At 40.5% G+C, this 25,040-nt stretch overlaps 1 protein-coding gene across 4 annotated transcripts in view; it reads right to left on the bottom strand.

Annotated features, from left to right (window-relative positions):
- MGAM (maltase-glucoamylase) overlaps positions 1–25,040 on the bottom strand; it is a 107,369-nt gene that overhangs the window by 4,018 nt on the left and 78,311 nt on the right. For all 4 annotated transcript variants that reach the window (XM_068549592.1, XM_068549589.1, XM_068549588.1 and 1 more), the window contains exons 34-45: positions 24,753–24,815; positions 19,737–19,871; positions 19,182–19,269; positions 18,216–18,354; positions 17,232–17,365; positions 17,079–17,113; positions 16,869–16,985; positions 13,668–13,816; positions 12,974–13,058; positions 12,024–12,080; positions 2,002–2,126; positions 791–879 (exon numbers count right to left, since the gene is read on the bottom strand). In XM_068549592.1, coding sequence (XP_068405693.1) covers positions 791–879; positions 2,002–2,126; positions 12,024–12,080; positions 12,974–13,058; positions 13,668–13,816; positions 16,869–16,985; positions 17,079–17,113; positions 17,232–17,365; positions 18,216–18,354; positions 19,182–19,269; positions 19,737–19,871; positions 24,753–24,815 — 1,216 coding nt within the window. The remainder of the gene's footprint in view (positions 1–790; positions 880–2,001; positions 2,127–12,023; positions 12,081–12,973; positions 13,059–13,667; positions 13,817–16,868; positions 16,986–17,078; positions 17,114–17,231; positions 17,366–18,215; positions 18,355–19,181; positions 19,270–19,736; positions 19,872–24,752; positions 24,816–25,040) is intronic.

Here is a 25,040-nt window from a genome sequence, read left to right as displayed (position 1 = left end):
GACTAGCCAGAGCTTTGTTACAGGTACTCCCGCCCCACACCCTACCTCGGTGGCTTTCTCACTCTTCCCCATACACTTGCCTCTTTCTAAGTTGCTGATCACTTGGTCAGAAGGCATTGGCTATCCTCTAGAGCTGTGCTGTCTGAGATAGTAGCCACTAGCCAAACGTAGCTATTTAAATTTAAAAATTAAATTTAAATTAAATAAAATTAAATAAAATTTAAACTCGTTGCTCAGATGCACTTGTCATGTTTCAAGTGCTCAATAGCCACATATGCCTACTTGCTAGCATATTGGACAACACAGATATAGAACATTTCCATCACTGCAGAAAGTTCTATTGGATATCACTGGGCCTAGAAATTACTAATGGTACTTGAGACATCCTCCTGAGAGGTTACTAATTCCTGTAAACTCCTACTGGAAAATTCCCCCCAATAAATAGCATAGTTGATAGAGGCATTGCCTCTCTTACTGGGACATGTAATTAGGGAATGTGCCCTTGAACATAAACCATATATGGAAGTATAGCTCAGTTGGCTACAAAGAAACTCTCCCTACGGCTCCTATACTGCTGTTTTCCACAGTGGATTAGGACAGCTGGATAACGGTGAGAGATTCAGAGTTAAGCTTCATATGCATGAGGCACAAGGATCATGTATCATACACTTAAAAGTAACAGATGTGCACGACTGTCTTAACACAGAAAAGGAAACAGCAGCCCTATAAGATATCCAGGAACCTAGCCAGTGGTATTGACATGAATGAATCCGAGGTGGCCCTTACTCACCAATGCTTTGCCCATCATCCCAGAAGAGCCAACCTTCAGCAGTCCCCTCATCATCCAAGGCAACCTTGAAGCCTGTGAATTTCTGGCGGCTGCAGTGATGGAGGAAAGAGACATTGGGTAAAAACAAAGCCACAGCCACAAACCAAGCGTTTTCATAAAAACATAAAGGAAGTGCTTCATGATATAAAGACTGGGTACTGGGATTCCGGAGACTTGGGATCTAGTTCTAGTTCTGTCTCCATAAGCTCTATGACTTCATGTCAGGAATGAATGAATGAATCAAAGGGAATTTCCCTTTAAGGCTGTATAAGCTCATAGGAGCTCTACAATCTCTACAAAAAGCTATAAGCAAACTCACTGGCTTCCTTCCTTTCTCCACTGTGAGGAAAAGCCTAGTGCTTCAATCTTTCTTCTTTCATGACCTAATGTCCACATGTACAGTGAGTTCTGTTTACAGATGTCCTAAGTTCTTCAGTTTTCAACAGAATTTTTGCAATAAAATGAGTAGGGCTCCAAGAATTTTAGTTTGACATCAGACATACATGGATTTTAGTCCCTGCTCAACTCCTCACTAACTGTGTGACTCTGAGTTAATCGCTTAGCCTCCTGAAGCCTCTCTTTGCTCATCTGAGAAATGGGGATGATAACAGTACTTACACCATAGGGCTTATTTTTCCTTTTGTTAGGAAAAACAGATAATCTCCAAATAGAAATCTCCATATTAGTACAGTTCTAGGCACAGAGCAAGCATTCACCTGCTGTCAGCTATTATCAATTATTATATAGGTCTAGAATACAAAGGCTATATATTAGGTCTAGAATTTTAGAATCTTGCATGTAAGGGATCTCAGCCTCAGTTGTCATATGGCTTACACAATTTTTCAGCAGTAATTTTCTTAGCAAAGAGTCAATTATGATCCAGTCTTTTAAAACTAGCATGAACCATGGTTGCTCCTGTTTGACTTCCACTTCAAATGTCACTAATTAGACCTAATATCACACCCACTTAGATCTAAAATAGCTGTTAATTAAGAATTGTTCAGAGTACAGAATCCAAAAAAGGCTAAAATACAAACAAGTAAGCAAGCAAACAAACAAAACTGTTTAGTAAAAGTGCTCTGGGGCCTGAGGGTGCGGTTTACAGATTGGTGGGCTTCACCAGGATCTGAGCTGCCTGGCGTGGAAGGGAGAAATGTGGCACCCTCACTCACCTTAAGTGGGTGTTCTGAGCAGGCTCTTGCCAGGGCAGGATGTAGCCCCCACGGACATGAAGATTAATATGGTCAAGAGGCGCTGGCAAGGACTTCCACTCTCCCCGGGCTTGAATGTCCACACCCTATGGGCCAGAAGAAGGTGATGGAGAGAACACATCTGCCCGAATGACACATTTACCAGACATCTTGTCCACGCTCGGAAACTGCTGCCTGTTCAGGACCTGTTATCACACTTTTCCACGCTCGCCCAGCTGCTCTATGGGATCTTGAGTTGCTGCCAGGGCATCATGTCAGGATCTCTTGTCTTTGGGGGCTTCTGCTGTACACACCCCATGAGATCACAGCTGCCTCTCACCCTACCCTTACCCCACATCCTGTTTCTGCGTAGGAAGTACTGCTAAAGGAGGCTGAGCGAGCCTTCTTTCTTTCTGTTCGGCTCCTGATTCACTCCCCCAAAGACACGTCCAGACCTTCCCTTTGTTTTGTCCCCACTCCACCTCCGTCTCCCTCCACTGCCCCCCACCCCACCCTCACCAACTTCACTAACACCTTTGACTCCTACTTGACAGAAATAATTAAAGTGAACTGCCTTACTTCACAAATCCTTATCTTTAACTCATTATATCTTCCTTTATGTTTCACATCTTGATCTTGCCTGTTACAGGGAGAAGCATCTCTCACCCCAGGCCATAAACCTCGATTCCTAAGAAACCATCCTCCCACATGTTCTCAGCCTAGAGCAAGGCGTCTCGAATTCAGCACTGTGGACGTTCTGGGCCAGATAACCCTGTGCTGTGGGCACTGTTCTGTGCTTTCTAGATGCTGTCCAGTGTCCATCCACTAGATGCATCTCCCCCACTTCCCACCACATTGTGACAACCAAAAATGTCTCCAGACTCGGCCAATGTCCCCTGATAGGCAGGTCCCTCCTTTTGAGAATCACCACTTTAGAGGTAAGGAGCACAGCTACCACCACATTTCTTCACTTTTGGTCCCCAACGTTCATCTTATGCAGATTCGATCTACATCACATTCGCCGGGGTGGACTCTGCTTCGTGCCTGCCTCAGGACCCCAGAGTCTACAGGACTGAATACAAATTCCAGCCCACATCTCTGGGCTTCTTCAGTTTTCTTACTGATATCATGAGAAAACTGAATTATGTGCTTTTTAATGACACTTTATTCTAGTATCTTACGAATGCTGGACTTTTCCTCCATTGATTGTCCTACCTTCAAGTGAAATTTGATACACGTAAAACCGTCAGTTATATTTCTACCAAATTCTTTCTCTCAATGTTTTTTTTTTCATTCTACTACACATTGTGGCTAAATATGATATGCTACCTTCTCATGATTTCCTTTCTAGTACCTAATGAGTCACAGGCTTGTTTCCTTTCCTTTAAATAGTTTCTGACCAGGCTAGCCTAAAAAATTCCTGTTAAAATATCCATAAAGACATGACTATAAGATCAAATCTAAAAGCAGCATTATTAAAATAAGAAATGACAACCTAATGTGACTTTGTAAAGGGGAATTTTCATCAACTGCATAGTCACTGAATATGACTGAGAAGCACTGTTTTAAAAATCCAATATATATTCTACCCTGTAAACAAATAAACAAAATGGCCATGAGTGAAGTAGATAAAAACTTTAATTCACACACACTGTCTGCTCTTAATCTACACTAAAGTAGGTAATCAATAAGACAAGTCAGAGTAATTCCATGCCTCTCCCTCTCCCAAACAGTCTACAAGCTATAATGCCCGATATGACAGAAAGGAGAGAGGGATGGATAGAAAACAACTTCATGGCGTGTTCAGTCGCATAGGCATGATGGAGACAGACGAAAGCTCGTCAAAGAGCTATCAACTGCTGATTTTGCAGCTTGAGAGCCTGAGCAGATGAAGATCCAGCCTTGCCAGAAGCACATCAGCCTGTCCTGCCTCAAGGCACCTGCCCCTTCATCAAACAAGCGCAGTCTAAACGCCAAGCAATAAGGATGGCTTGTTGCTTCTGCAGTCGGATGAGCACAGGAGGGACAGTGTGGGATGGGAGTCCACAGCTACTAAGGTGGCAACGGTAGGAGAAGTCATGATCCCTGGGAAGTGGGAACCACAGAGACAGGGAGATAGGAGTCTTACCTTCTTCACCCACCCTTCACTCAGGCATTTGCTCATTTCCAGCTCCACTGGACAAGCAACAGAGAAACTGGGCAGAAGTGGTAGCTCTCAAGACAAGTAGGACTTTCTTATTTTTCCCTCTCCTGCTTTCTATCTCTTTGCCTTTCTGTTCCACTTTCTGGGTAATTTCCTAGATTGTACCTTACAATTTCTTTTTAAACAAAATTTTTTAATTCCTGCATCATGCGTTTAATTTCCAAGGATTGCTTTGTGAGTATGCTTTGTTTAAAGCATGTTTTCTTATTTTAAGTATACCTTCTTATCTTCCTGAGGAGATAAAAATTTTCTAGCTAACTTCTTAATAACATATGTGCAGAAAATTATACAAATAGAAAATGCACAGCTCAATAAAGTTTTACCAAGTGAACACACCCATGAAACCACCACCTAAATCAAGAAGTGACTATTACCAGCATCCCAGAAGGCTCTCTCATCCCCTCTCATAATAATCACCACACCAGAGGCGGCAACTATTCTGATTTCTATCACTTTTGCCTGTTTTCGAACTTGTATTTCATAAATGGAATCCTACATTCTTTACTGTCTTGAATCTGGCTATTTGTGCTCAAGATTACGTTTGTGATGTTCATTATCTTTGTCTGTGTAGCAACAGTTTATTATTTTCATTGTCCTATAGTATTCATTTTTAAAAATAGAACATGATCTATTTATCGAGTTCACCGTTTATGGACATTTGTCTTATTTCCAGTTTTTTTTGCTATTTTACAAATAGTGCTGCTATGAGACATTCTTGGACTTTTTTGGTGAAAATATATACACTTGAGGAATAAATCTATAACACTATCATTTCTTCCCAGATGTACATTGACATAATATATATATAACATAAAGTGATAAAATATGATATACAATATATATTAAACACAATGAAAATTCTAGTACAAGCTTGTTTTTATTTTCTGGATTGACAATATTTTAATGTAATCTGGGAGAAGATATAAAAATAACAATCATGGGGCTTCCCTGGTGGCACAGTGGTTGAGAGTCTGCCTGCCAATGCAGGGGACACGGGTTCGAGCCCTGGTCTGGGAGGATCCCATATGCCGCGGAGCAGCTAAGCCCGTGCGCCACAACTACTGAGCCTGCGCGTCTGGAGCCTGTGCTCCGCAACAAGAGAGGCCGCGGTGGCGAGAGGCCCGCGCAGCGCGATGAAGAGTGGCCCCAGCTCGCCGCAACTGGAGAGAGCCCTCGCACAAAACAAAGACCCAACACAGCCAAAAAATAAATAAATAAATAAATAAATAAATAAATAAATAAATAAAAAATAACAATCATATTTCTGAAAAAAGATGATGACACATTGGTCTATCATACATTAAACTGTATTATAAATAAGTAATCACTAAAATGTTCAGAACTGACAGAATACATAATTCATAGATTAACAAATCAAAAATAGAAAGGAAAAAAGAGACCTTTCAGACAAATTCTACCATATGTAAAAACAGTACATAATAACAGAAGTTTAGCAAAGCAAAAGTATTGGGAAATTTGACCAAAAAAAGGCTGTATCCTGACATTTCGCTATTCACCAAATGCATTCCAGTGACTGAAAAAACATTAATTTGACTATATAAAAGTTAAAATATCTATCTAAAATTATAAAAAATTTAAAAGCAAATGACAAAGTGGAAAAATACTTCCAGTAAACATGGCAAAGTGTTACCAACTTAAGTGTGTAACTATCCTTTAAAAATCAGTACAATTACTTTATCTTAATAGGAAACTGGCAAAAGAATAGAAAGGTCACAGAAGTATACATGGGCTGTCAAAGATGATCACAAATCAAATCAATGGTGAGCATTAGGAACCATATTGCCTTTAAGAGTGATACAAAGATGAATATAAATATTTTAAAAAACAAATATTGGGGCTTCCCTGGTGGCGCACTGGTTGAGAATCTGCCTGCCAATGCAGGGGACACGGGTTCGAGCCCTGGTCTGGGAAGATCCCACATGCCACGGAGCAACTAGGCCCGTGAGCCACAACTACTGAGCCTGCGCGTCTGGAGCCTGTGCTCCACAATAAGAGAGGCCGCGATAGTGAGAGGCCCGCGCACCGCGATGAAGAGTGGGCCCCGCTTGCCGCAACTAGAGAAAGCCCTCGCGCAGAAATGAAGACCCAACACAGCCAAAAATAAATAAATAAATAAATATTTAAAAAAACAAAAAAAACACAAATATTCAAAGCTGACAATGACTTAGGGAAATGAACACTCTTATCAAGTGCTGATGGGAATGTAAGTTGTTTCTGGTATTTTACCAACTTTTATTAAGGATTCTTGTGTTAAGCATCTTCTCTGGCTAGAAATTCAGAAAACCACTGGGTGATGGGTGGGAGTGGAGCACATGAAAGACATGCTTTCTTGAACAGACAAGATGGAAATTTAGGTTAACAATGTTCTGTTGAATGGAAGAGGTGAAAATTTAGGTACTGTAGAAACAGGAATTATATGAACTATACATAAATTCCTACCTCACTTAAGCATATAATAACCTGTGTGACAACAAAGAAACCCAGTTCAGAAACAGGATCTGATTGAATCATCTGCTCCAAGTGGAGAGCCTAAGTTTCCATTCTATTTACCAGGTGCAAATTTTTCCATGCTTTTGCTAACATCTGAAATACATCCTTCCTCTTCATCTTTTAAAGTACTGAGTATATTTTACTGACACTTCTGTAAACTGTCAGTGGGACTGGGTGCTGATAAAACCTTTTGGAAAGCAATCTGCCAGCATCTGTCAAAATGTCAAATACTTTACCCCAGCAAATTCACTGACCAAAACTTACACCAACATATATGTACAGCGATATTTCCTACAGAATTGCACCATTACTTATAAAAAGAAAAAAAGAAAACAAACTAAAATCCTAACTGTCCATCCACAGAGGTGCTTTGCTAAATGATTCCATACAATGGAACATAACACAGCTCCTAAAAAGAATGGGGAAGAGCTTCAAGTGCTGACATACAAAGATCTTCAAGATATGTTATTAGGTGAATTAATCAAGGTCCAATAGTATGTAGAGTAAGATACTATTTGTGCAAATAAAAAAAGAATACACATATGCTAATCTATGCACAAATTTTTATCAGCAAAGATATATAACAGATTGTTAATGGGGGTTAGCTTTAGAAGGGGGACCAAGGATTGGGAGACAGGGAGAATGGTGAATTTTACTTTCCATTTTCCAATGTTTTCCCTTTTCCAATGTTTGAATTTTTACCAGTGGAGGGATTTTTACTTTCCTAATTTCTTGGCATCCCGTATGTCTTTCAGGGTACCTTTCCAGTCCATATTCCTCTGATATCTTCCATCCTTTAACCAGTATACCTGCATTTATTCTTCCTCTAAATTTCTACACTATATTTTAATATTCCACAGTGTTCCTTATATCGAATGATTTTTTAAATTTTTATTTTATATTGGAGTATAGTTAATTAACAATGTTCTGTTAGTTTCAGGTATACAGCAAAGTGATTCAGTTATACATATACATGTATCTATTCCTTTTCCAAATTCTTTTCCCATTTAGGTTATTACAGAGTATTAAGCAGAGTTCCCTGTGCTATACAGTAGGTTCCTTAACTTGTTCCTTTTCACATGACCAGATGGTGAAATAGGTCTCATACACTTTGTGTATCCTCTAGAATAGGGATTAACAAATTTCACCTTTAAAGGGTCAGATAGGATATATTTTACACTTTGTGGGCCAGATAGCCTCTGATGAAACTACTCAAAACTACTTGATTCTAATTAAACATCAAAATTTTATTTTTTTCTAAATGGCTTGTTCCATCAACATTTGGCTTCCTATGTTTAGTTTTGTCTCAAAAAGAAACAAAAAAAGTTGAAAGACTCAATCAAAACTATTTTCTATTTAAAGGGAACACTCTTGCACTGTTGGTGGGAATTTAAATCGATACAGCCACTATGGAGAACAGTATGGAGGTTCCTTAAAAAACTCAAAACAGAACTACCATACGACCCAGCAATCCCACTACTGGGCATATATCCTGCGAAAACCATAATTCAAAAAGAGTCATGTACCACAATGTTCATTGCAGCTCTATTTACAATAGCCAGGACATGGAAGCAACCTAAGTGTCCATCAACAGATGAATGGATAAAGAAGATGTGGCACATATATACAATGGAATATTACTCAGCCATAAAAAGAAACGAAATTGAGTTATTTGTAGTGAGGTGGATGGGCCTAGAGTCTGTCATACAGAGTGAAGTAAGTCAAAAAGAGAAAAACAAATACCATATGCTAACACATATATATGGAATCTTAAAAACAAACAAACAAAAATTGTCATGAAGAACCTAGGGGCAAGATGGGAATAAATATGCAGACCTACAAGAGAATGGACTTGAGGATATGGGGAGGGGGAAGGGTAAGCTGGGACAAAGTGAAAGAGTGGCATGGACATATGTACACTACCAAATGTAAAATAGATAGCTAGTGAGAAGCAGCCGCATAGCACAGGGAGATCAGCTCAGTGCTTTGTGACCACCTAGAGGGGTGGGATAGGGAAGGTGGGAGGGAGGGAGACACAAGAGGGAAGTGATATGGGGATATATGTATATGTATAACTGATTCACTTTGTTATAAAGCAGAAACTAACACACCATTGTAAAGCAATTATACTCCAATAAAGATGTTAAAAAAAAAAAAAAGCTATTTTCTATTTAAAAGCCATGTATAAAACCAGCAATTCCAGGAAACTTTTCTCTTCGTTGATAGCCCTCACACTTCACTTTCTTTTATATGGTATATATAATTATGTATATATGTATTAGTGTTTATAACATGCAAATATTAGCTCCAGATTAGATGGTGAACTCCATAGGGAAACTTTTCCAGTATATACCACACCCAGAGCTCAGTAAGGTGGTTTGCACCTGGGCAAGGTTGGGACTAGAGTGAGATGTGTAAGGTGCCTAGGATGCACCATTTAAGAAGGCACTTACTCTCAGGGTCCTGCAAACACAGGGGCCGCCTTAAAAAGGAGTGCCTCCTTAAACCGTGTGCCCTAGGCACCTTACTTGCTTCACCCTGGCCCTGGCCCTGCACCCAGGAGCCTCAGTGTACTCAGAATGACTGCCTGTTAGTGAATAAGCCAGTCAACATGCAAGCTCAGGACAAAGGCTACACTCACTTAAAGGAAGTTGGCTGCTCCCTCCCAGAAAGGCCCTCTTTGGGAAGCACACAGCAGTCTTAACCTACTGCCAACCAGAGGACAGATCCAGCTCAGGAAAAAAGGGCGTGTCAGGGAGGACTCAGGGCTCCATAAGACAGAGAAGAAAAGGAACAAAATTTCCATTGTCCTTGCAGGGTTTTCACCCAATCCCACTACAAATGGCTTGGCTGAAAGGGCCCAGAGCATGCTCTGCCTCTTGTCCTCCTGCTGTTATCCTTTTGTTGTATTTCTAGTTTGCTGCTTTGCTCTGCTCAGAAGTCAGGAGAGGAGGACTAGTTAGAGAGAGAGGAGACACTACCGTTGATTCTTCCTCAAGAATCAAACTCTGGACTTCCCTGGTGGTGCAGTGGTTAAAAATCCGCCTGCCAATGCAGGGGACACACGTTCAATCCCTGGCCCGGGAAGATCCCACATGCCACGGAGCAACTAAGCCTGTGAGCCACAGCTACTGAGCCTGCGCTCTAGAGCCCACGAGCCACTACTGAGCCTGCGTGCCACAACTACTGAAGCCCGTGTGCCTAGAGCCCGTGCTCCACAACAAGAGAAGCCACCGCAATACGAAGCCCACACACCGCAACGAAGAGTAGCCCCCGCTCGCCGCAACTAGAGAAAGCCTGTGCACAGCAATGAAGTCCCAACGCAGTCAAAAATGAATTAAATTAATAAATTTATAAAAAAAAAATCAAACTCTGATTTGTCTGTGTCCCTGCAAAAGAACACTGCTTGTACAAATTTACATTCCCACCAACAGTGTAGGAGGGTTCCCTTTTCTCCACATCCTCTCCAGCATTTGTTGTTTGTAGATTTTTTGATGATGGCCATTCTGACCGGTGTGAGGTGATACCTCATTGTAGTTTTGAGTTGCATTTCTCTAGTAATTGGTACAGCCACTATGGAAAACAGTATGGGGGTTTCTTAAAAAACTAAAAATAGAACTACCATATGACCAGGAATCCCACTCCTAGGCATATACCAGAGAAAACCATAATTCGGAAGGATACATGAACCCCAGTGTTCACTGCAGCACTATTCACAATAGCCAGGACATAGAAGCAACCTAAATGTCCATCAACAGAGGAATGGATAAAGAAGATGTGGTACATATATACAATGGAATATTACTCAATCATAAAAAAGAACAAAATAATGCCATTTGCAGCAACATGGATGGACCTAGAGATTGTCATACTGAGTGAAGTAAGTCAGACTGAGAAAGACAAATATATGATATCGTTTGTACGTGGAGTCTAAAAAAAGGCTACAAATTAACTTATCTACAAAACAGAAATAGAGTTACAGATGTAGAAAATAAACTTTTGGTTATCAGGGGGTAAGGGAGGGGAGCAATAAATTGGAAGATTGGAATTGACATAAATAAACTACTATATATACAATAGATAACTAATAAGGACCTACTGTATAGCACAGGGAACTCTACTCAATACTCTGTAATGGCCTATACGGGAAAAGACTCTAAAAAAGAGTGGAGGGCTTCCCTGGTGGCGCAGTGGTTGAGAGTCTGCCTGCCAATGCAGGGGACACGGGTTCGAGCCCTGGTCTGGGAATATCCCACATGCCGCGGAGCAACTATGCCCGTGAGCCACAATTACTAAGCCTGCGCGTCTGGAGCCTGTGCTCCGCAACAAGAGAGGCCGCGATAATGAGAGGCCCGCGCACCACGATGAAGAGTGGCCCCCACTTGCCGCAACTAGAGAAAGCCCTCGCACAGAAACGAAGACTCAACACAGCCAAAATTAAATAAATAAACCCAAAAAAGTTTAAAAAAAAAAAAAATAATATGACAAATATATAAAATATTAAAAAGAGTGGATATATGTATATGTATAACTGACTCACTTTGCCGTACACCTGAAACTAACACAACATTATAAATCAACTGTACTCCAATAAAAATTAAAAAAAAAAAAAGAACACTGCTTGAAGCTTCTGTGAAAGACTGTTTTCCCAACTGAGTCTCTGGGGTTTAGACTAGCCCAGAAAAGTCATATGACAGAGAAGGCTGTGTTCCTTCCCCATTTCTAAATGCATTTGCATTGCACCAGCTCACAAAAGTCGGGCCTCATACCTCTGTGTACATTTTACATACTGCCTAGGACCTTGCTTACCTTAGGAAAGTACATTTAACAACTCCACTTTGGGCATCTATGCTATAAAAGAAGGTATTATGTAAAAAGACAGAGGGGAAAAGGCTCCTAATACTTATGAACTTCCAGTCTAGCAGGGAGAATATAAACAAAAACCATAGTTTCCAGCACAACTTCAAGCATTTACCAGTGTCTGCCATTATACACCACTGTGAATAGTGGCGGTATAAGGAAAGATAAAAACTAACACATAAAGAACACCCACAAAAAGCCAGGCACTACAGGAGATGCTTTTACGCATTTCAGAACAATTCTGTGAGGGAAGCGTTCTTTCCCCATGTGGAGGTGAGAAACATGAGGCTACAAGGTTAAAAGGGACATGTCCAAGAACACACAACAAGTGGGTTACGGAGCCAGAATTTGACCTGAGGTCTGTCAGATTCTAAAGCCTGTGCATGCTATCATTTCCCCAGGTTGTATAGAAACAATCAGAAAAACTTACCGTGTAGTAATCATACCAGCGGGCTCTAGGGAAATATGCAGTGAGATTTCTGGCGTTCTAAAATTAAACAAAAAAAAACAAGGCATGAGCAGTGGGCTCAGCCCTCTAGGGCAGAGTAACCCGTTTGCAGAGTACAGGGGTCAAAACAAAGCAATGGCCTTGAACCCACAGGCCTCTTCTCTCTAGAGGTCACCAGTGTTGGGAAAGGCTCCCTTCTCTGATCCCGTCTCAAACTGGGGAGATTTGCCTGACCAAAAATGGTGGTTTCTGTAAAACCCTTTGGGATCCGGGATTTAAGGGGGAAAAAAAAAAATCATCATTTACTTATAGACTTATCCCATATCCTCTCTAAAGAGACAAACTGAGGTTGGGTCTAGAGCAGAAAAAAAATTTGTAGGTTTACGGCACCAATACTTCAGAAATTATGATTAGTGCAGTAAGTTTTGGAGAAGATCCGGTTAACTGTTATTTTAATCAGAAGCCTAATCATTGATAAATGAAGTAAAGAAATGGCTGCCTGAGGACCTCTTTTGGAGGAAGGGAAGAGCTAGCCAGCAACAAAATTATACACATTGCTACAAATGATCCTTCTGAAAAGTTTTGTTTTAATGGTGATAGAGGATAGCAAGGATTTCCTTATAGTACTGTCCCCACCTGACTCATACTCCTTATTTCAATTAAAGAAGAAATGATTATATCTTCAAATATATCAAAGGGTTTTTTCCTTCTTGATTATCCAATGAATCAGAATTCATTATACTGATTTTAAAGATGAGGGAGCTGAGGACCAGAACACCTAAGTGATGAACTTCAGCTCAGAGGGAGAGGAAGAGACAGAGGTAGAATAAGAAACCACATCTCAGGACCCCATCAGATGAGGCCTCTTCTCCTCGACTAGTCACCGGCCTCATAGCTGGGATCCTCTATTCATCAGAGGCCTCCATACTCACAGGCTCTAGGACAGGGCTGACCAGGAAGGCTGGGCCCAGAAGGAACTGACTGTCTACATCCCAGGTCACCTGGTCTGACACAAACCTGGAGAGGGAAACCAAGGTACCACAATTAGGACCCCTACAGGACTCCAGATCGAGGCCTTGAAGAAACTCCGCAAGTTCAGACCCAAGTTGGAAATCCAGCCGCATCCTATGCCATCCTTTATTCTTGCCCTAGGTCAACCTTAATTAGATGCATGCTCACTTTCTACATGTCATGTTCTTCAAACCCCAGAAACGGCTGGATTTAGACACGTTCTCACCTAACAATATCTCCACACGTTTCTTAACCACAGCACATTTTAACGCAAGAATGGCCTCCATTCCTCAGATATGCCCCTGGAATGCCTTCTTTTGTGACCTGAGCTACTATAAAGGATAGGTAGGTCTTTACAGGCCCAAATTAGAAAGAAATTATTCGTGTTGTATTGTATATCATTTTGAAATTTTTCAAAAAAAATCAGTAGTCTTTTACCAAAGAGCTAAGGTGTGACTGACACCATGCTAAGAGGAGTCATAACGTACAGTCTGTGCCTAGAGAGCTTTTGGCAAAAGCAGTCATGCCTTTAATTTGGAAGAATTGTTTTCTTCAACTGCCACCATATAGAATAAAGTTATCACTTAGTCATTGGTATCCTCGCTAGACACTCACTCATGGAGAAGAGGCCGCACAACAGTGCTGCCCTCTGTGTTGGCCCTGTGCATCAGGGTGTACAGATATGGCAACAGGGCGTATCTGGTCTGCAGGACACTTCTGGAGATAGTCACAAAGGTAGAATCCCAGGACACAGGGTCTTGCCTCTAAGGAGAAAAGAAAGTGTTCAGGGCTCAACTTAGGGGACCTGGGGGATGTAAGGAGATCACTGAACATTTATTCCAAATGAAGATCAAACAGAGCTAAACCAACAATGACTATAGATGAGACTCAAAGAATATTTTTAATAGACCAAAAGAGGTCACTGAAGCTTTCCCAGGACAGTTGAAAAAAATTCCCCATAAGAAATGGGGGGTGGGGTATATATTTGGTACAATGCCCAAACTGAAAGAATATTGATTCATTGAAACATGAGGATTTTTTCATGTACTTGTTGGCTATTTGTATATCTTCTTTGGAAAAATGTCTATTCAGTTCCTCTGCCCATTTTTAAATCAGATTTTTTTTTTTTTTTTTTTTGCTATTGAGTTGTATGAGTGCCTTATATATTTTGGATATTAACCCTTTATCAGATACATAGTTTGCAAGTATTTTCTCCCATTCTGTGGGTTGTCTTTTCATTTTGTTGATTCCATGCAGAAGCTTTTTAGTGTGATGTAGTTCCACTTCTTTAATTTTGCTTCTGTTCTTTGTGCTTTTGGTGTCATATCAAAAAAAAAAAATTGCCAAGAACAATGTCAAGTAGATTTTTCCCTGTTTTCTTCTAGGAGTTTTATGGTTTCAGGTCTTAATCCATTTTGAGTTAATTTTTGTGAGTGTGGTAAGATTTATTTTTGTGAGTGTGCCTGTGATTATCTAGTTTTACCAACATCATGCATTAAAGAGACTATGTTTTCTCCACAGAGTATTTTTGGCTCTCTTGTCAAATATTAGTTGACAGTACACGCAAAGGTTTATTTCTGGGCTCCGATTCTGTTCCATTGGTCTATGAGTCTATTTTTTATGCCAATACCATACTGTTTTGATTACTAGACCATATGGTTTTGATTATTATAGCTTTGTAATATAGTTTGAAATCAGGACGCCTGATGCCTCTAGCTTTGTTCTTTCTCAGGACTGCTTTAGCTGTCCGTGGTCTTTTGTAATTCCTTACAACTTTTAGGATATTTTTTTCTATTTCTGTGAAAAATCCCATTAGAATTTTGATTGGAATTACATTGACTTCATAGATGGTTTTAGTACGGACATTTTAACAATGTTAATTCTTCTGATCCATGAACACAGAATATTTTTCCACTTGTCTCTTTCATCAGTGTCTTACAGTTTTCAGTGTACAGATCTTTCACCTGCCTGGTTAAGTTTATTGCTAAGTACTTTATTGTGTTCTGATGCTATTGTGAATGGGATTGTTTTCTTTATTCCTTTTTCAGATATTTCACTGTTATTGTATAGAAAGGCAATCGATTTCTGTATGTTGATTTTATATTGTGCAACTTCACTGAATTCATTGATTAGTTTCTAATAGTTTTTTGGTGACATCTTTAGGATTTTCTGTATATAAGATCATATAAACTGTAAACAGAGACCATTTTACTTCTTCCTTTCTGATTTGAATGCTTTTTTTTTCTCATCTGATGGCTCTGACTAGGACTTCCAGTACTATGTTGACTAGGAGTAGTGAGAGTGGGAACCCTTGTCTTTGTCCTGATCTTAGAGAAAAAGCTTTCAACTTTTCACTGTTGAGTATAATATTAGCCATGAGCTTGTCATATACGGCCTTTATTATGTTGAGGTACATTCCTTCTATACTCAATTTGTTGAGAGTTTTTAATCATGAAAAGATGTTGTATTTGTCAAGTCTTTTTTTTCCCTGCACCTATTAAGATGATCATATGATTTTTATCTTTTATTCTATTAATGTGGTATATCACATGATTTGCATATATTGAACCATCCTTGCATCCCAAGGTTAAATCCCACTTGATCATGATGCATCATTCTTTCAGTGTGCTGTCAAATTCATTGTACTAATATTTTGTTAAAACTTTTTAGAACTATATTCATCAGGGATATTGGCCTGTTTTTCTTTTCTTGCAGTATATTGGCCTCTTTTTCTTTTCTTGTAGTGTCCTTATCTGCTTAAGTATCAGGGTAATGCTGGTCTTGTAAAATTAGTTTGGCAGTGTTCCCAAACCTTTAATTTTTTGGAGGTGAGAAGTATTGGCATTAATTCGTCTTTAAATGTTTTATAGACTTCACCAAGGAAACCATCTGGTCCTGGGCTTTTCTTTGTTGGGAGATTTTTGATTACTGATCTCCTTACTCATTACTAGTCTGTTCAGATTTTCTATCTCTTCATGATTCAGTCTTGGTAGATTCATGTTTCTAGAAATTTACCCATTTCAACCAGGTTGTCCAATTTGTCAGTATATAATTGTTCATAGTAGTCTCTTATGATCTTTTATATTTCTGTGGTATCAGTTATAATGTCCCCTTTTTCATTTACAATTTTATTTATATTTGAGCTTCCTCTCTTTTTGTCTTAAGAAATCTAGCTAAAGGTTTGTCAATTTTGTTTATCTTTTCAAAGAACCAGCTCTTAGTTTCATTGATCTTTTCTATTTTCTGGTCTCTATTTTATTTATTTCTGCTCTGATCTTCGTTATTTCCATTCTTCTGCTAACTTTGGGCTTAGTTTGTTCTTCTTTTGCTAGTTCCTTGAGGTGTAAAGTTAGGTTGCTTATTTGATATCTTTCCTTTTTCTATAAACTTCCCTCTTAGGACTTGGAATGGTAGTTATCAGGGGCTGGGAGGTGAGAGAAATGGGGAGATGTTGGTCAAAGAGTAAAAACTTCTTGTTATAAATTAAATATTTCTGGTGATATAATGTATAGCATGGTGTCCATAGTTAACAATACTGTATTATATACTTGAAAGTTGCTAAGAGCGTAGATATTAAACGTTCTCACAACAAAAAAGAAATGGTAATTATGTGACATGATGGAGGTGTTAACTGACCCTACTGTGATAATCATTTCACGATATATATGTATATCAAATTTTAAAAAAAGAAACATGAGGGTTTAATGGTTTTGAAGATGTCCTTGGGGAATACAGACTACATTACTTGTAGTTCAAAAAGGGAGTCTGTGTTCCTGGTGACACAGAACTTTTGAGCTCTGAGCTCAAATGTCCTACCCTGGCCCCAATGCTGTTGTGGTTCCTCGAGAAGGGGTAAAAGGCCCCCAGCTGCATCCAGCGAGCACACATTTCATATTCAGCATCTTGAAAGAATCCACAAATATCTGCTCCTGTCTGAAACAGGGTAGAATAAAATGGGCCCGTTAATGATTTCTGAAAGATGTCACCATCTGCTTGGTGATTAGGAGTAATCCAAAGGACACTTACAAAGGATATGCCGAAGAGGCTAAACTCCATCATGCCTGCAACGAGAACCACAGCTGTGTCAGACAAGGCACTCAGGACCTGCCTCCTCTTCCCTCCTTGGAGAAGCCTTGATCGAAGACCCCAACTCCTCTCCTCTCCCAGCAGCCCACACACCAATGATAGATTTCTTCAGCTGGTCCCACGCAGCCGTGTTGTCACCCAGCCAGTGTCCTCCCCAGCGGCCAGAAGAGGGAAAAGTGGAGCGAGTGATGATGATCCCTCGCTGTCCCGTCACCTCCTGCACAGCTCTGCTCGGAGGGGAACAAGGGGGTGATTTAGGGCACAGCAGGCGAGGAAAGGCCACAAACCTTCTCCTCCCAGAGCTCCTGAGCCTAGGGCATGGTGACAAAATATCTCCTGGGTCACAGAAGGGAATATGGAAATCTGAGCCATGAGGTTCCTCACTGACTGACTCCATATGATGGTGATAATATTAAAAGTTGTATCTTTACATTGTGTTTTATAGTGTTTCATATAAAAAAAAAACTTCACAATGTAATAAACTCACCAGATCACCTAAAAATAATAGGTAATCACTAAATTTTGCTATTTACTCAATACTTAGTTTATATATTTGGGAAAGAAGAAGATGAATTCCTTTATAAGGCTTTCCTTAGGATACTTCTTATTAAGCACTGAATGAGCACACAAAATGGGACAGTGATAATTAAGTAGAACACCAGTTGGCTACCCAAAAAGAATGACAAAAAATAAATTCTAATAGAGATGAGTCACTTTTGAAAAAAAGGAAAGAGATATCCAGTCCTCTGTGTTCCCTTACAATAACTAAAGTTATTATAGCATCATCCACGCTGCGTGATAAACTTACTTATGTCTCCACGTGTATTTCCTCCACTAGGACTATCAGTCTCTTACTTAAATAAGGACCATGCCTTATTTAAATCTGTCCTGCTAACTAGGATCACAGGGTCTGGCTCCGTGCTCATGAGTATTTAATAAACGAGAATTGCGACAGAGCTATAATTAAAGCCTTCTTAACTCTTGGAAGAGGGAATGAAAGGACGAGCAGTGTAGCTTCATCAGTCCCTGGCTGTCCCTGCAGGCTGTCCCGACTGGAGAAGGTAGTTGATGACTCACTCGTACGTGGGTCTGGTCTGAGCCCATCCGTACAGGCTGTGCACGTCGTAGTGCCGCACCGGGGAGCCATCAGGCAGGAGCTGCTGGCTCTCCATGCACAGGGTCTTGCTGCTCAGGCCCCTGTCCCTGGACTCCAAATCTGAGGAGAAAGATCTAGTGATGTGAAATCCACCCCTGCCTGATCCTGTTTATCCTTGACCTCTCCTCATGGGATTGGACTCTGGATCATAAGACTAACTTGACCCCTGCAATGGGTGCCTCTCCTCCCCAGGGGCATGGAAACATGCCCGGCTCTGAGCTACAATGGCACTCGCAGGTGTTTTCAACATCCAGGGCCCCAGAGGGTTCCCCAGGAGAAAGCAGGGGCATGGGGAAGAACGCAGTTGTCAAACACTTACTGCGTGACAGGCTCCAACCTAGGCTTTTAACATGTACGTTATCTTATGTAATTCTTATCATAGTTCTTTGGAGAAGATATCATTATCTTCCTTTTACAGTTTAAAAAACTGAGATCAGAAAATAGCAAGTAATCTGCTAAAGGTCACACAGCTCATAGCGAGTATAATTTCCGGAGCCAAGACATGAACACAAGTACAACGCCAAAGTCACTGACTCCATGATAAGGCAAGGCCATTACTTTCCACCCACTGGTGACACAATAAATTCCTGTGGAGGGATTAACATGAGCCTGAAGAAGTAAGACACCTAGCCGTGGGATCCTTTAGAGACATCACCACAGTTAAGTGTTTTTTGAAAAAAATTTGAGAAACTTACCCAAAGGGACCAATAACTTGCCCACACCCAACTGGGTAAAGTTCTTGGAGTGTGTTTGTCTTTGGTCCCCCCAAAACCAGAGTGTCAGTCAGGATGTCCCTGAACATCAGGATAAATGTCTGGCTGCTGGACTCTTGCAGCTCACTCCCTGCAGCCATGGCACTGCCAGTAGAGGGGGCCAAGGGTCCTTACGTGGCATGTAGGGAGGGTGGTTCAGATAGGCATCCTTGCAGCCTGGAGGGACTGCCCCACTCACGAAGCTCGCCGGTTCATTCATATCCTGGAAATGTCAAACACAGGAATACTTTACTTTTAAAAAGAATTATATACTGTCAACTCAGAGACAAGGAAGTAGAGAATAATTGTTCACCATCCAGTAATTCCATAGATACCAGCCCAGGGAGATTCATCAAATCCAGCCTGAAAAAGATCAATTAAGCCCTACAGAATGACTGGCTGGAGGATTTGAAAAAAATTCTCACTCAGGGTGTGAGGCAGGCTCAGTTCCAAGGAATTCCTGGTAATCAGCTTGGAATTCTACAGCAAGAACTTCAGACAAGGTACAAGGTATGAGGAGTATCAGAATGGTCCACTCCAGATTGGAGGAACCGCAGTCTGATATGTCCAAGGTCTTTCTTGGATGACTATTACACCTTTTGATTAAAGGTCAGTAATACATATGCTTAGGCACACAGAGATAGAAACACACCTATTCCCATGCACACAGACACAAACACACACACTTACAATCCACAGGCCATCAAACTTCAAGCTCTTCTCTGGATCCCGTGGATTGGTGTACATTTCTCTCAACTCCCTTTTCCACCACGTGATGGTTGAATTACGGAAAAAGTCCGGGAAGGCCACATAAGCTCGGTATTGCTGTAAAAAGTAAATACAATTTATTTGTCCCAAACAAATATATTAGACAGAAAACAGGCATTTCCTGAAAGCTTAACTCATGCAAAGCCTACACTGTGTGGTGATAGTTAATCCAAAGTTATGAGCTTAAGTAATGTTCTTGGCTTATTTGAAATACAATGAGCTCAAAGAACAGAAATGAGCACAAATGAGACACCTTCTTATCATTTGGAAAGCATCCATGGACTGTTTTCCTCTTTGTATCAACATGAATGGTAGCCATCAACACCCTGAACTCACTTTTTCCACCGTCAGATACCCACCCCTCAACTTCTGTCCTGCAATTTCCTAAGCACTCCTCAAAGACAAAGCATGAGCCAGGGAGACTGCAGCTTGAAAGGGGCAGACAGCAGATGCATTGTCAACAGGTTGAAAAGAAACATCCAGCTGATCCTCTCCTATCTCATTCCCAGTAGGAAAAAAGGGTGAGAGATAAGACTGCATTTTATTACATAAGACTATCTAACTGATATGTATCTGGGTTTTCTATGGTTTCAGAATCACTTGAATAGTGCAGTTGTGTGTCAACTAAATTGGGAGGACTTAAAAGAGGAAGTTTCAACTCCCCTTTCTCTTATCTTCTTCAAATAATAAAAAACTGTGTCTTTATTTTAACCTGAAAAATGGACCCAAGGTATAACTCCTGAACTATAACCCTTTTGAGATCAAGGCCCTTGTTGACTTTTGTATTCCCCAACCATGCTTAGCTTAGAAGCTGACATAAGATAAATGTTCAGAGCATAATTGTAAGTTCACGCCACTTAGCAATAGCAAATATTCTTAAATTTCTATATAGCTATGATGCTTGTTATGGAGCTTTATGGTCCTTTGTATGTCTCAGTAAATTGGTTCCTCTGTGTTCATCAGTGTATTTCAAGAGTTAAAAAGCTAAATAATGCTGGTGGCAAGAGTGTGGGTGGGGAGGAAACAACAGAAAAAGGACTTGGTCTAGGGAACCTCCAGTACCTATACATGATAGGCAAAAGGCAAGTGGAATCCCAAATGTCTAGAAAAAAGGCCAAAAAGAACACACAGAAAAAACCAGAAATGGATCAGTGTGCAGGGATCCAGCTCACAGAGAGCTTCCGAGGTAGTGAGCCAGACCACTGAGCATCTCGTGAAAGGGAGGCATGCCAAGGTTGCCTTTTTGTTAGAAAATGGACATAGAAACATGGACCCAACAAAATAGAACCTTTCACCAGAAACAGAGAACTCCAGCTCAGGCAGGGTTAGAAACATGGGGTAGAGGAGGGAAGTGGAGAATTGGAATAAACAGAGTCAACACCAGCCGCGTCCAAGTGATAACTGAATCCCAAATGAGATACAAGTGAGAAACTTGACTAACTTTGATTTATTAACCCCACTAAAAGGTACTCTGACCCTTACCCATGAAATTTAAAATGTTCTGCTGTTCTCCAAGGTACTGGCTCTGCCTCACTCCTGTCTGTATTCCACTCTTGCCTCATTGCTTCTGTCCTCACTTTCCCTAGTCCTCAACTCATGATGTACCCACTTGCATGTCTGGTCCCAGGATTACTTATCACAATCCATTGTGTGCTACCAAAATGCAATTCCTAGGCCCCATGCCAGGCTTACTGTATTAAACATCTAAGCTTCAGATCCAGTAGCCTCAGGCCCACTAATCTCATCAAGTGGGTCTTATTAATATAAATAGTTAAAATCATTCTATCTATTGAGAATGTCTTATGTGCTACCTAACAAACACTGCGACCCCCTAATGAAGTATTTCTCATCAGGGGCACAATTGGCATTTAGGGCAGGAGAATTCTTGGTGGAAAATCCCCTGCAATTGGGGCATCCCTGGTCACTGCCTACAAAATGTCACTTGGTGCTCCCCTTGCAATAATCAAAACTGTCCCACAGATTTCCAAATGCCCTCAAGGTGGCAGTATTGCCTCTAACGGCCGATGTACTGCGGGGCTCACACAGTGGTAGCCAACTTCTTGATTGCTGAAGTGGCCCTCTCCCCAGCATACTGATTTAAAAGTCATGGTACTGCCATAAAAACAGACACATAGACCAGTGGAACATAATAGAAAGCCCAGAAATAAACCCACACACATGCAGTCAATTAATCTTTGACAAGGGTGCCAAGAACACAAATGGGGAAAGGATAATCTTCTGTTAACAGTGTTAGAAAAATGTGGATATGTAGAGAACAACGTATGGACACCAAGGGGGGAAAGCGGTGGGGGGTGGGGGGGTGGTGAATCTAAGAAAAAAGAAAAACGTGGATATCCACACGCAAAAGAATGAAACTGGACTCCTATCTTACACTGCTCACAAAAATTAATTCAAAATGAATTAAAGACTTAAATGTAAAACCTGAAACCATAAAACTCCTAGAAGAAAACACAGGAAAAAGCTCCTTGACATTGGTCTTGGCAATGATTTTTTTGGATTTGACACCAAAAACACAAGCAACAAAAGCAAAAATAAACAAGTGGGATTACATCAAACTAAAAAGCTTCTCCACAGTTAAGGAAACAATCAACAAAATGAAAAGGCAACTTACAGAATGGGAGAAAATATTTGTAAATCAAATACCTGATGAGTTAATATCAGAAGTATATAAGGAGCTTATACAACTCAATAGCAAAAAAACAAACAAACAAAAAAACAACCCACAAATCTATTGATTTAAAAATGGACAAAGGACCTGAACAGACATATTTCCAAAGAAGGCATACAAACGGCCAACAGGTACATGAAAAGGTTCTCAGCATCACTAATCATCAAGGAAATGCAAATCAAAACCACAATGATGGGCTTCCCTGGTGGCACAGTGGTTGAGAATCTGCCTGCCAATGCAGGGGACACGGGTTCGAACCCTGGTCTGGGAAGATCCCACATGCCGCGGAGCAGCTGGGCCCGTGAGCCACAATTACTGAGCCTGCGCGTCTGGAGCCTGTGCCCCGCAACAAGAGAGGCCGCGATAGTGAGAGGCCCGCGCATCGCGATGAAGAGTGGCCCCCCGCTTGCCACAACTGGAGAAGGCCCTCGCACAGAAACGAAGACCCAACACAGCCATAAATGAATAAAGAAATAAATAAAAATTAAAAAAAAAAAAAGAAAAACCACAATGATAATCTGTTAGGACAGCTTTTATGAAAAAGATGAGAGATAACAAGTGTTGGCAAGCATGTGAAGAAAAGGGAACCCTTGTGCACCGCTGGGGGGAATATAAATTGGTACAGCCACTACAGAAAATACTGGGTTAGCAAAAACTTCGTTAGGGTTTTTCCATAAGATGTTATGGAAAAACCAGAACAAACTTTTTGGCTAACCCAATAGTATGGCATTCCCTCAAAAAATTAAAAATAGAACTACTGTATGATCCAGCAATTCTACTTCTGGGTATATATCCTGAAGGAAGTGAAACTAGCATCTTGAAGAGATATCTGTACTCCCATGTTCATTGCAGCATTTATTCACAATAGCCAAGATGTTGAAGTAACCTAAGTGTCTGTCCACAGATGAATGGATAAAGAACGTGTGGTGTCTATACATACGATGGAATATTATTCAGCTATGAGAAAGAAGGAAAACCTGCCATTTGCAACAACATGGATAAGCCTAGAAGGCATTATTCTAAGTGAAATAAGCCAGACAGAGAACGACAAATTCTGTATGATCTCACTTATATGTGGAATCTGAGGAAAAAAAAAAAAAAGTTGAACTCATAGAAACAGAGAGTAGAGTGGTGATTACCGGGTGCCAGGGGGTGGGGGAAATGAGGAGATGCTGGTCAAAGGTTGCAAGCCTTCATTTATAAGATGAATACGTTTCTGAGACTAATGTACAACATGGTGATTGTCGTTAATAATACTGTATCGTATACTTAAAAGTTGCTAAGAGAGTAGATCTTAAACATTCTCACCACACAGTACACAAATGGCAACTATGTGAAATGATGGATGCATTACTTAACCTGATTCTCATAATCATTTCATGATATATATGTATATCAAATTATCACATTGTACACTTTACATATATACAATTTTATTTGTCAATTATATGCCGTTAAGCTGGCGGAAAATACTAAAAACTAAATAAAGAAAGTCAAGGAGCCCATGACCCTGAACTTCTCTGGCGGATTCCTATGTCCATGTGGGCTGCCTGGACCATGAAACTTCAAGTGATCTTCTGTGAGAAGCAACAGAGATCACAGCAAGCTAGGTTCTCTCCCTTGGGTCCTCATCTGAGATCCATTACAAGTAAGAACCTGTTCCCAGGAGAGTGCAAGTTTTAACATATGGCTGGAAACTGGAAGATAAGATCAAAGTTGGGAAACCCAAGGAAAGATGGGGGGATTTATAAGAGAGAAGATGGAAAAGCCTGTCCATGAAAAAAAAGAGGTACAGAGAAAATTACCCAATCACTAAAGACAGGGGTGGGAGACTGTTTAAAAGAGATACACAAGGCAAATACAACAATAATGAAAACAACAATAAATACACTAATTCAGACAAAAGGCACTGTTTCTTCGAGGTATCATTCAGCGGAAATTTCATGGATGTTTGCAATCTGACAGCCTTGGATTGGAAATCACCACTCTGTCACCTAAAACCATGGACACAAGTAATTTAAGCTCTCTGAGTCTTAGTTATGCAAAGTATAATAATATCTACCTCCCAACTGGGGCAAAATATTGCATGTAAAGTGACTGGCACACAGACAGACACACAGGACATGTTCCCTACGTAAGTTTCCTCATCTCGCGCCCATGCCCATGCCATGGGGATGTCCAGTATCCTAAGTATGGCTGCACCTTCCTGGCAACCCTGATTTCACCCAACATCCATACAGGCCCTTTACCTCCACTTGACTTTCCCAGTCTAGAGAACTGTTGATAACAATATCAGGAAAATCAGGCCAGACCTGTGAAGAGAAAAATGTTTAAAAGCAATGCACTAGATAATTTATCTTATATAGCATCTCCTAAGAAACTATAAACTATGCCCTAGAGGTGATAATTTGATTTTCTTGTAGGGTTGATCTAAAGAAAAGTGGATCTCACAATGCACATACATTCCTTTAAAATTCCTTAACAGTGGTGACAAATACTGATGGAGAAAATGACAACTTCTGACCTCAGAGTCCAAA

The sequence above is a fragment of the Eschrichtius robustus genome, chromosome 8 (assembly GCF_028021215.1).
Source record: "Eschrichtius robustus isolate mEscRob2 chromosome 8, mEscRob2.pri, whole genome shotgun sequence".
NCBI lineage: Eukaryota > Metazoa > Chordata > Mammalia > Artiodactyla > Eschrichtiidae > Eschrichtius > Eschrichtius robustus.
Note: the sequence above shows the minus strand (reverse complement) of the source record. Positions and strands in the feature narration are given on the sequence as shown.